Source organism: Colossoma macropomum, unplaced genomic scaffold (assembly GCF_904425465.1).
Source record: "Colossoma macropomum unplaced genomic scaffold, Colossoma_macropomum, whole genome shotgun sequence".
Classification (NCBI taxonomy): domain Eukaryota; kingdom Metazoa; phylum Chordata; class Actinopteri; order Characiformes; family Serrasalmidae; genus Colossoma; species Colossoma macropomum.
Window position 1 is genome coordinate 45,750,667 of NW_023494785.1, and position 12,465 is coordinate 45,763,131.

Here is a 12,465-nt window from a genome sequence, read left to right on the forward strand (position 1 = left end):
AGTGACTTTTTTTTTTTGCTAAACGCTCAAATGCTGCTGGTTACTGATCTTCAGGAACGCCTCAGCACCATCACGTTCATATTCATCACACATCGCTGTTATACATACATACATCATCTAAACCGCTTATCCTTCTGGGTCGCTGTGGGGTGCTGGAGCCTATCCCAGCTGTCATTGGGCAGAAGGCACATCCCTGTTATAGCTGTTTTTATGTATGTGCTGGTTTTGCGTTTGAGACCTGATGCTCTTTGTCATTGTGTGTGTGTGTGTGTGTGTGTGTGTGTGTGTGTGTGTGTGTGTGTGTCTCTGCAGGTGTAATGAAGAGACTGAGATGAACTCTGACCGGTGCAGCCGTGTTGTCCAGATGAGAGCTCTAGAGCGCCTCACGTCCACGGTGAGAAAATCTCAGCTTTTACTGCTCTTCTTAGATCACTGTTACAGATGCTCTGCACTTTAAAGCGATAGTTCAGCCTAAAATCTGATTTACAGTTTCCCTGCTTTACCCCACATTTAGTCCTTTAACCAGGACGAGTTCAGTGTCTGACGTTTGCTTCCTCAGTGCTGACCGGTGGGTTTAAGCTTCAGCTTCCATTACCTGGATGGAAGTTTCTGGAATCTGGAGCCGTTTTACAGAGCCTTCATGTCTTTAGTCTTAAAGTAAGATCTGACAGGTCATTTGACCTACGTATGACTATGAAATTCAGTCCGTACTGAGGTCGTCATGGAGACTAAACTGATATGACCCCTGGATTATATAATAATCCCCTGCTGTTAAAGAGACTATAGAAATAATCCCAGATTGTATCAATGTACTGTAATAAAACAAACCATAGAAATAACCCCAGGTTACAGTATTATTATAGTGTGGAAAAATCCAAGGTTATATTAATCCCATGCTATAAAGCTGGGAATCCTCTATTATTAAATAAACCATAGAAATAATCCCAGAACATATTAATCTGATGCTATTAAACAAACCTTAGAAATAACCCCAGGTTATATTAATAATCCCAGAATATAGTAAAAGTATATTATAGTGTAGAAATAACCCCAGGTTATATTAATAATCCCAGAATATAGAAAAAGTATATTATAGTGTGGAAATAATCCCAGGTTATATTAATCCTGTGCTAAAAAATCTTGAACAGTTGAATGTAGTGTGTCAAATAACAAAACAGTTGACTTTTGCACATTGTGTGAACAGTTAATGATGAAACAGTCCAAAGTTACTTTAAAAGGTCCGTATCATGGAGAACTGAGCTGAGCTTCCGTTACTAACATTAGCCTCGAATATAAAACGTACAGGAAAGAAAGCATCCATTGAAACGTAACGGGACTCATCAACTCTGCAGGCGATTCCATGTAACTAGACAACAGTGTAGCGCAGAGGTCACTAACAGGCAGACTGCAGTCCGAGTCCGGACCCAGACACTGTCATGCAGACCTGGACCTGTAACCGATAAACTATGGAGAATTATCTAATTTTGATGGGGTGGTCCTGTTTTAATCGACGCCGCTTTTCTAGTCATTACAGTACCAGTTTAGCAGCCCAAGAAACTCGCAGACCAATCGCATGCGTTGTAAATATCACACATGACGCTACTCAGCCAATCAGATCTGTGCATTACGAAGAGCACTGAGACTCGAGTGAGTGACGCCACACAGGGGAGGGACGAGGCGAGGAACAGCAGTCGGAGAAGAAAGTGAGTCAGAGGGAAGTTATTTCACATGGCGGCTCTAAAAAGACAAAACTGACAGTAAATATTGTTGAAATATGACTGAACTGCACTTTATTTGATTAGATATTCAGTTGTTGACTGTCTAAGATGCTGATATACGTACTAGGCTACCTCAGTAAACAGTATATGGCACTGAGTCATGATGCAAGTCAGACATTATGATGTTCTGGACCTTTGCTTGAGGAAATGTTCTCTAACTGTTCTTACTGAGTTTTAATTAAAGACCCCTGGTGCAGTGTGTCATCTCGACAGTAGAACCAGTGTTGGCTACCTAGGAAGCTCTGCTTGGTAGTGAGATGGCTGATCAGCCAATTCTGCCACTTTTGGCTTGTAGCATAATAGTTGCTTATGATACAGTGAAGAAGAAAAGGTAATTAAATCTGTATCTGTAGCTGAAATGTCATGGTGCTGTGAGCTCCTAACGTCTTGGCTGATTTACTCTGAGGTGAGAGTGAGACGTGTACGTTTTTTGGCTGAACTGTCACTTGAACAGTTGAGCCCATGTTGTTATTGCTGTGTGTTTGATGTGTTTGTCCCTCAGAGGACGTGTTTCTCATGCTTCGTCCAGTCGTGTGGATTTTCAGGCTAAGTGTTATTGTATTTGGTGCACGTACAGCGCAGTTATTACAACATAGAGGACATAGTTCTCCTTCAAACCTCCCTCTGTAATGAAACCCACCTGTGCTCAGTCCGTCTTCACCCCTCTGAGCGTCAGCACTTCAGGTGCGCTGACTGGGTCCGTACATTAGGCCGTGCTGAGCGCGCTTTGCTTCCAGCCATTAAGGTAATGTTGCAGAACCGCTGCTCAAGGTGAAGCCGCGCACCTGCCGTCACCTTGGCAACAGAAATAGAAACTCTCGCCCGCGATTCCGCCTCGGACCGGAACGCTGAAGGACGAAATGGAGCGAACTATTAATTTCCTGCTGTTCCTTTATACAGAGATGCTGCATGTTCAGCCCTGCTGGTCATACATCGAATGCTGACTCCAGTATTTCTCTTCATCGTGTGATTTCAGTCTCCAGTCTGCCATGTTCTTAATGATTACCGGAGATTATATTAATCCTGTACTATAAAATAAACCATAGAAGTAATCCCAGATTATATTAATCCTGTACTATAAAATAAACTGTAAAAATAATCCCAAATTACATTAATCCAGTGCTATTAAATTAACTGTAGAAATAATCCCAGGTTATATAATCCAGTGCTATAACATGAGCTGCAGAAATAATCCTGTGCTGTAAAACAAACCATATAAATAGTCCCAGGTTATATTAATCCTGTGCTTTAAAATGAACTGTAGAAATAGTCCCAGGTTATAGTAATCTAGTGCTATTAAAAACGAACTGTAGAAATAATCCCAAATTATATTAATCCTGTACTATAAAATAAACCATAGAAGTAATCCCAGATTATATTAATCCTGTACTGTAAAATAAACTGTAGAAGTAATCCCAGATTATATTAATCCTGTACTATAAAATAAACCATAGAAGTAATCCCAGATTATATTAATCCTGTACTATAAAAGAAACTGTAGAAGTAATCCCAGATTATATTAATCCTGTACTATAAAATAAACCGTAGAAGTAATCCCAGATTATATTAATCCTGTACTATAAAATAAACTGTAAGAAATAATCCCAAATTACATTAATCCAGTGCTATTAAATTAACTGTATAAATAATCCCAGGTTATATTAATCCTGTACTATAAAATGAACTGTAGAAATAGTCCCAGGTTATAGTAATCTAGTGCTATTAAAAACAAACTGTAGAAATAATCCCAGGTTATATTAATCTAGTGCTTTAACTTGAACTGTAGAAACAATCCAAGGTTGTACTAATCCAGTGCTATAAAACTGATTGACAGTTTGTCAGATAGTTGAGTGTTATGATGAAATGGTCCACAGTTACTCCGGGTTAGAGAGCCCATATCCTAGAAAACTGGATCTTCTTCACTTCTTTGAGTCAAATTCTTTGATGTAGTTTGTAGACATTGCTAAATTTTCCTAACCTGCCTTTCACTCCCCAGTCCATATGTGGACAATAAGCATGGTTTGAATGGCATCACAAACACATTTACATATGTCTGCCTACTTAGCCTACAGCAGTTTAGCCCCGCCCACTCACACTGAAGTTATGAGAAGTGTTTCACTGCTTTCACAGCCACATATATCAGTTATGAAGGCAACAGAGTAACAAACAGAGCCTGTTTAACTCAGAAGGAGAAAGAGAGATTATAGAACGGTCACACAGGAATCAATTAGGACTGTTTTAGTAAAATAAACACAAACATCTAAAAGTGGACAGTGGAAATGTGGGATATGGGCCCTTTAAGAAGCTTTTTCCCTGTTCTTGGCAGTGATTTGAAAGGTAGCATTAGCGGAGCTGACGGACAGGGTCAGCGTGGCTCTGTTCCCACATCAGCCTCATTTATCACTGGCTTTAGTCTGAAGGCCTGACGAGGAGCTGGCGCTCTGCACGGCCTCCTGGGAGATGTAGTGTTTGTGGGCCACTGAGCAGGGTTAAACACTTCAGCCCCAGGCTTACTCTCACAAACACGCATCATTTCTTCACCAACGTGTGATTTATTGCGAACATGTCTGAAGGCTTTATGTGCAGAACCAAGTCTAGTCGTGTTTGATTGTATCTGTACGACTGCAGTCTCATCACGGATTGACACAAACGGTACAGTTTGCTGTTATTTTTTATTTCCAGTCAGATATGAATTATTCTATAGATATTCATGCTTGTTTACATTTGTGAACTGAGGAAATAGGCCTGCAATTTCTGCTCTTTCAGTCTGCGTTTTAAATTAGATTTACTGCTGAGCTTCAGGCCAGTCGAGACCTTTCTGGAGACTAATGAAGATCTCCTGCCATGTGCCCTGGGGGCTGTGGTGGAGCAGATTGCAGATCTACACTATGAAGAGCTCTGAATTAAAGGAACACTTCAGCGTTTTCCATCCTGAGCTCAGTCTGCTGTATCTGTAGAGAACAGTTCATCACCACAGATAATAATTTTAACACGTTTTCCTGAACTTGGAGAACCCACTGACTGTAAATCTCACTCATAATAGAAGTCAATAAGCAGCTGAAAATCCCCCCATAATTCAGTGTGTGAGGTGTAATCAGAGAGATTTAGAGTGGTTTGGTGTGAAATGGTTCAGTGGTGGTGATAGGAACCAGGGGTCGCCATGACTACAACACAAATATAGACATTTTATTTACTATCCAGAGCCACCAGTGAACCTACACGAGTCTTCTGAGTTTATATGGAATGTTGATGATGGAAAATAGTGGAAAATCTGAAATAATAAGTTTTCTTTGGGGACTATTTTGCCTCACAGCGCCCTGCATGTATCCCTCCACCATGAATGGAGTTTAAGTTCTCTAAACTACCATAAAACAGTGTCTCAGTCATCAGGCAGTGAATTCATAACCATTTCATGTAGGAACTTTCTGTGAGGGAGCTTTTAGAGGTGGACGTCTGGTTCCTATCACCACCACTGTGAACAGTTCTGACTCAGTAAGTTTCTCTAGAAACCAAACCGCTCTGAACGACTCTGTTCACATCTTAACTGTTTAATCACATATAATTTTTGAAGAGTTGGTGGAGTTCCCCTTTGAGCCCTGGCTGCAGGCTGCCTCTCGTTAGCGTTATTGCAGTCCATGCTTGATTGTTGAGAGTAATGTCTGACATGAACAGTACGCGCCGCTGCAGGCTCCCCTTAAAGCTCTGTGTTCTAACAGGTGCAGAATGAACTGGTGGCGGCGCTGGCTCGCAAAGCGCAGAGCAGATCAGGTAACGCTTATCTCTTCATTCATTTGAGAACCAGGAGAACATATCAAGATATTTAGAGTTCTGTAGTGATAGTACTGTAACTTTAAATTGCAAAAACATTGGAAGCCTGGAGATTTGGACCAATTATAGAGACAACAACACCAGTGTACAGTAACTGTTTCAACTGCATAGTTTTATTAGATTTTTCCTTGTTTATTTATTTATCCTACATTTTTCTTGTTTTATTTGTTCCCCTGAGGTCCATTTATCATTTGTATTGTTTTATGTACCAACAGTCTAACCTCTTTTTATCCTTTTGAATTAAACAGGCTGTTTTTCTTACTGTACATTAGGACTGATTTACACCGATCAGGCGTAACATTCTGACCACCTCCTTGTTTCTACACTCATTGTCCATTTTATCAGCTCCACTTACTATATAGGTGCACTTTGTAGTTCTACAGTTACAGACTGTAGTCCATCTGTTTCTCTGATACTTTGTTAGCCCCCTTTTACCCTGTTCTTCAGTGGTCAGGACCCCCATGGACCCTCACAGAGCAGGTACTATTTGGGTGGTGGATCATTCTCAGCACTGCAGTAACACTGACGTGGTGGTGGTGTGTTAGTGTGTGTTGTGCTGGTACGAGTGGATCAGACGCAGTAATGGACAATGAGCATAGAAACAAGGAGGTGGTCATAATGTTATGCCTGACCAGTGTATGTAAATGAGCCCTGATCTGATTGGCTGCCCTGTATTGCACTCATAAAACATGCCTTATAACTTCAGTGTCACTGGGCGGCGCTGAACTGCTGTAGGCTGAATAGGTGGACATATGTAAATGAGCTCACGTCTGTTTTTGCAGCTCAGTTTCCATATATGGACTGTATGGACGCCAAACTTTTAACAAAGTTCAAACTCTTTTATTTAAAAAAAGTAATGAAAATGTAACATTTTCCACTGTATTGTCCTTTAATAGTAAGTTATTGTCAGTATTCCTTTACCTTATTAGTCTGTAGTTAATTCTGAGTGGATTTTTACAGTGATTGAGGAGCCCAGTCCAGACCACTGTGCCGCCCCCCAGGCTCAGACACTGTGCTCCAGTGAGAAGAAGGTATGTAAAGGTTCTGGAGATCACTGTAAGGGGGGGTGGGGGGGGGGTTCTGACTGCAAACGTGAGCGCCTGGGCGTGACAGATGCAGAAGCTCAAATCGTTCTGCTCTGTGTTAATCTGACACCAGCCATGCCGGCCCAGAGAGACCATTAGCATTAGCATTAGCCTGCTGCTGCTCAGTCATCAGTTAAGTGAGCAGTTTCTAAGATGGTTTGGAGCCACACTGTTTGACAGAAGAGTAGGGCTGGGCAATATGATGACACTAATCAGTTTTATGATCAATTATATTACAGTATGCTTTTCTGAGCATCGCTAAAAATCACTGCTGATTGGTTTTTTAAGTGTGTGTGTGTGTGTGTGTATATGTAATGCACATTGCAGTGTGTACATGGAGTGATTTACATGTACTGCAAATATTGCTTGAAACAAGCAACATTATCTACCAGTGGAATAAGATAAGTTCGCTAGATAAAGCTATTTAAAGCATATATCTTTAAATAAATATAAATGCGTCTTTAAACATAGTTTAACCTCTTATTCTCCAGGGTATATTTTGGTTTTTCTTTATTTTATTTATTAATCTATTTATTTATTTATTTATTTATTTATTTGTAAAAGTTCACCTCAAATTAACAGAACGTGTTTTATGATACACATTTTGCTATATGCTTACAATTTACTGCTGAAAGACAAAATCTTAGACGCTCTTTGTGTTATTTTATAAAAATAATGTTTACAGAGCAGATCACTGAAGAGACGCCATCTGTTTATAGTTTATAGCCCAGATTTGTGAAAAAATGGGTCGACTTTCAGTAGAAAAAAAACTGAGTTCGGCTTCTTTTATTATAAGAGTTTAAAATTACATCACCGTCTATTTGACTGGAAAGAAGACAGTTACAGCTCTCATACGACCCCCACCTTTAGAATGTAGCTTATGAAATATGAAAGTTGTGAAGAATATGATGAAGTGTGTTTTGGACCCACCCGTCTTCTCAAGGAGTGAAAGATGTTGAATAATCATGCAGTTTTCTTACAGCATCCTCAGATGGACAACATTACATATATTGACTATATTTAAAATGATTTCGCTTATTTATCCTTACGATGAGATCACAGAGGTCATGTGGCGGTTTGACTGTATGTTTGTGTTTAGATGCGAGATATGAGTCAATTTAATTAAATTTATTTCATTTAAAACTGCACTGACTCTTATTAGTTTCTGTGCAGATCAGGCTGAGAGGCTTTGAGCTGTTTCCATTCTGCTGTTAGATGATTGTTCATTGTTCTTGTTCAGTTGTGGAACGTGAAGCGTTCCAGCCGTGCTGAGCGTGATGATCTCGTATGAGGTTAAACTTCTTTATATAGGCAGTGGAGCAAATGTGGAATTCCTCTGGTGGACGGCGGAGAGGGCAGATTCCTTTCTGTTTCCCTCACTTTAAGAGATGAGGTCATTAATGCTCTGTCCAGGAAGTCGGCTCTCTGGGTATGTGCCTGTGTTTGTGTGCAGGTGCGTAACGTCACTGTTGTAATAAACAATCATATCTCTAAAATAGTATCTTCAAAAAAGGAGGAAGAACATTCCTAAAGGGGAATTCCAACAATTTCTAAACAGAGTCATTCAGAGTGGTTTGATTTTACACAAACTTAACACCTCTGAGACTTAATGAGAGTTCTTTACAGTGGTGGTGATAGGAACCAGGGGTCGCCATGACTACAACACTAATATAGACATTTTATTTACTATCCAGAACCACCAGTGAACCTACACGAGTCTTCTGAGTCTATATGGAATGTTGATGATGGGAAATCTGACTCTGTTCACCACTGTGAGCAATTCTGACCCTGAGTCTCTTTAAAACAGAGCATTATATTTGTTTATAATTGAAAAGTTACCCTTTAAATCTAGTGATCATTAATGACAGGAGTGCGATGCTGGACCAGTGTTTGTCTAATGAACCTTTACAGACCTTTTAAACACCTCCAAAACACAGGCTGCTTCTGGGCCAAACCCTGAAGAACAGCCCAGCCCATCATCCCTCCTCCACCAAACTTTACTGTTGGCTCTGCATTCTGGCATTCTTAGGCTTGTATGCAGCTGCTCAGCCACAGAAACCCATTTCATGAAGCTCCCGATGCTCAGTTCTTGTGCTAATGTTGCTTCCAGACGCAGTTTGGAGCTCTGTAGTGAGTGACGCTATAGAGGAGTGGCCCCACTCTGTGAGTTTGCGTGGTCTACCGCTTTGTGGCGGAGTTCATTTTACTCTTAGACGCTTCCATTCACAGTAATAGCACTAACAGTTGTCCAGGGCAGCTCTAGCAGGGCAGAAATTTCACAAGCTGACTTGTGGCAGAGGCGGCATCCTATGATAGTGGCACCTTTAAAGTCACTGAGCTCTTCAGTGAGACCTTCTACTTCCAGTGTTTGTCTATGGAGGATGTAAGGCTATGTGCTTGATTTTATACACCTGTTAGCATTGAATGTGTCTGAAACACCTGAACCCAGTAATTAGGAGGGGTGTTCACATACTTATGGCCGAAGCATGTCCCAGTTGCAATGCGCAACAATATAATGGCAGTATGACATTTTGCCCACCCCTAATGCCCTTCCTCGGGTTTTCTCCCACTTTCTGGAGATTGTGAAACTTCCTATCCAGGACTGGAGCCACTGGCAGATGTTTCCTGGCCACCCCCACCCCTCGGCTTCAGGCACGAGAGAGAAAGGCAGTTCATTCAAAGCCTACAGAGTATGTGCTGTGATCTGCAGCTCAGTGGAGCGTCTGCACTGGATTAGCCGCACTTTCAGCTCGGAGCTGGACTGTTATCTGTGTGAATGGTCATGGCGTGGGACTGTGGCCTCAGGTTTGTGTTCTCTGTCTCTTCTGCACTGCAGCACGGCCCTCAGGCTGGATTACACCACACAGAGGAAATCAGACGCATGGAGATGGTCCAGAAACTGGCCAAGGTCCTCCAAAGCCCCCTCAGACCTGCTGAACGACCTGCTGAGGTGAGACAGTGCTTTTAAAAAACTTAAAAACCCTCAAACTCCCATTTCAGCTCCTCACCATCATAACGGTCACATACTTTACCTTCATACTACCTTCACTGAATGACTCATAGTAGATCCTGAATAATTCATAGTAGATCCTGAATAATTCATAGTATTTACTGAATAATTCATAGTAGATGCTGAATAATTCATAGTATTTACTGAATAATTCATAGTAGATGCTGAATAATTCATAGTAGATACTGAATAATTCATAGTAGATACTGAATAATTCATAGTAGACGCTGAATAATTCGTAGTAGGCGCTGAATAATTCATAGTAAATACTGAATAATTCATAGTAGATCCTGAATAATTCATAGTATTTACTGAATAATTCATAGTATTTACTGAATAATTCATAGTAGACGCTGAATAATTCATAGTAGACGCTGAATAATTCATAGTAGACGCTGAATAATTCATAGTAGACGCTGAATAATTCATAGTAGATACTGAATAATTCATAGTAGATGCTGAATAATTCATAGTATTTACTGAATAATTCATAGTATTTACTGACATAATTCATAGTAGATGCTCTTATAGAGCGCTTACAAAATAGTGCTGAATATTCATAGAAATGAATCTTCATAGTACCGATAGTTAGAGCTGAATAATTCATAGTAGATACTGATATTTTTTTTACTGTATTTACTGAATAATTCATAGTAGACGCTGAATAATTCATAGTAGGCGCTGAATAATTCATAGTAGATGCTGAATAATTCATAGTATTTACTGAATAATTCATAGTAGATCGCTGAATAATTCATAGTATTTACTGAATAATTCATAGTAGATGCTGAATAATTCATAGTAGATGCTGAATAATTCATAGTAAATACTGAATAATTCATAGTAGATGCTGAATAATTCATAGTAGATGCTGAATAATTCATAGTAAATACTGAATAATTCATAGTAGATCCTGAATAATTCATAGTAGATGCTGAATAATTCATAGTAGATGCTGAATAATTCATAGTATTTACTGAATAATTCATAGTATTTACTGAATAATTCATAGTAGATCCTGAATAATTCATAGTATTTACTGAATAATTCATAGTAGACGCTGAATAATTCGTAGTATTTACTGAATAATTCATAGTAGATGCTGAATAATTCATAGTAGATGCTGAATAATTCATAGTAATTACTGAATAATTCATAGTAGATGCTGAATAATTCATAGTAGACGCTGAATAATTCATAGTAAATACTGAATAATTCATAGTAGATCCTGAATAATTCATAGTATGTACTGAATAATTCATAGTAGATGCTGAATAATTCATAGTATGTACTGAATAATTCATAGTATTTACTGAATAATTCATAGTAGATGCTGAATAATTCATAGTATTTACTGAATAATTCATAGTAGATGCTGAATAATTCATAGTATTTACTGAATAATTCATAGTAGACGCTGAATAATTCATAGTAGGCGCTGAATAATTCATAGTAGACGCTGAATAATTCATAGTAGACGCTGAATAATTCATAGTGGTCTGATAACTCCTAGAATGAAGAACTGAATAATAATCTATGAGTTAAGGAGTTATTATATGGGAATGATCACAGCATGTATAGCGTTTGTGCATATTAAGATACTTCAAATGTAAAAATTAAAAAGGTGAAATGTCGGTTTCTGACTGTGGTTATGGATGTAGGTTTTAAGAAGACGTGGCTTACAGAATCTTTTAATTACATTCTTGACTCATTCAAAATCTAAACAAATCTCTGATAAAGTATCTCACTCATCAGACTGTTGCAGGGTCTACCGTTACTGTGGGGAGGAGCCTCACCCTGAATTAGGTGCCAATTAATTATCTCATGCCTGTCTCTGATTGGCTGACCTCACCAAGGTCCTGTTTGTCCACCTCCTCTCTGTTGCTGCTTATTAACAATGGCAGGAAAATCTGGACCAAACCGGCATCACTCACTGCTGAACTGAGACGATAAATTATAGTTATTTAAATCAAAGGCCTTTGTGTTGATGACCTTTCCTCCCAGGTATGTCCAGAAGGTCAGTGTGCAGCGTGTCTTTAAGCTCTGTTGTGATAAGTGTGAATGCTAAAATGAGGCGGTGCTGTTAAAGCTGCTGGTCAGGGTCTCGTGTTCCAGCTCTGACCGTTTCAGTGAAAGTCAGACTGGGAGAGATTCAGCTGGAGGCTATTTTAGCTGAGTACAGAATTAGCACTTGGTGTCCTCCTCCGAGCGTGTTGAGCTCCAGTGACGCTGCTTTAGCGGCAGTTTGAGGTGGTGTGAGGAAAATGTTTTAAAGTAGAGATTTTAATTTAAATTAGAATTAAATTAGAATTTTAAATCATTTCGCTTGTCCATCACACAGGGCCACGGGAAGGTGTTTAAACTGGCAGTGCTGAAATTTTAAGTAGCGTATTAGTGACATCAACGATGATGTCCTGCATAATGATCTGCCTTCTTATTTTTTATAAATTTATTTATTTTGCTAATTTTTTTATCAGATGGTGTCAGTGCTATAAACGAGGGAGAGATGACCGCATACACAGATAAATGACACATTAATGCCACTGATGCTCATCCTCTTAATTAAGTGGCGACCAATCAGATTGTTGATGTGTTGCTCTCGGTCACATGCTGAGATTTAACACTGGAACACACCGAGCAGCAGATATTACAGTTGATAAAACATCATTATTACTTAGTTTTTTCCTCTTAAAAACAGTATTAGGCAGCTTTGGGACTCAGAACTGGCCAGTAACTCTGCACAGGCTTTCTTTCTCAGCTCCTC

General features: G+C 39.4%; 1 protein-coding gene across 1 annotated transcript in view; it reads left to right on the forward strand.

The window, feature by feature from the left end:
- rapgef5b (Rap guanine nucleotide exchange factor (GEF) 5b) overlaps nucleotides 1-12,465 on the forward strand; it is a 75,920-nt gene that overhangs the window by 15,716 nt on the left and 47,739 nt on the right. The window contains exons 6-9 of the mRNA XM_036596611.1: nucleotides 313-394; nucleotides 5,495-5,546; nucleotides 6,567-6,637; nucleotides 9,528-9,641. Coding sequence (XP_036452504.1) covers nucleotides 313-394; nucleotides 5,495-5,546; nucleotides 6,567-6,637; nucleotides 9,528-9,641 — 319 coding nt within the window. The remainder of the gene's footprint in view (nucleotides 1-312; nucleotides 395-5,494; nucleotides 5,547-6,566; nucleotides 6,638-9,527; nucleotides 9,642-12,465) is intronic.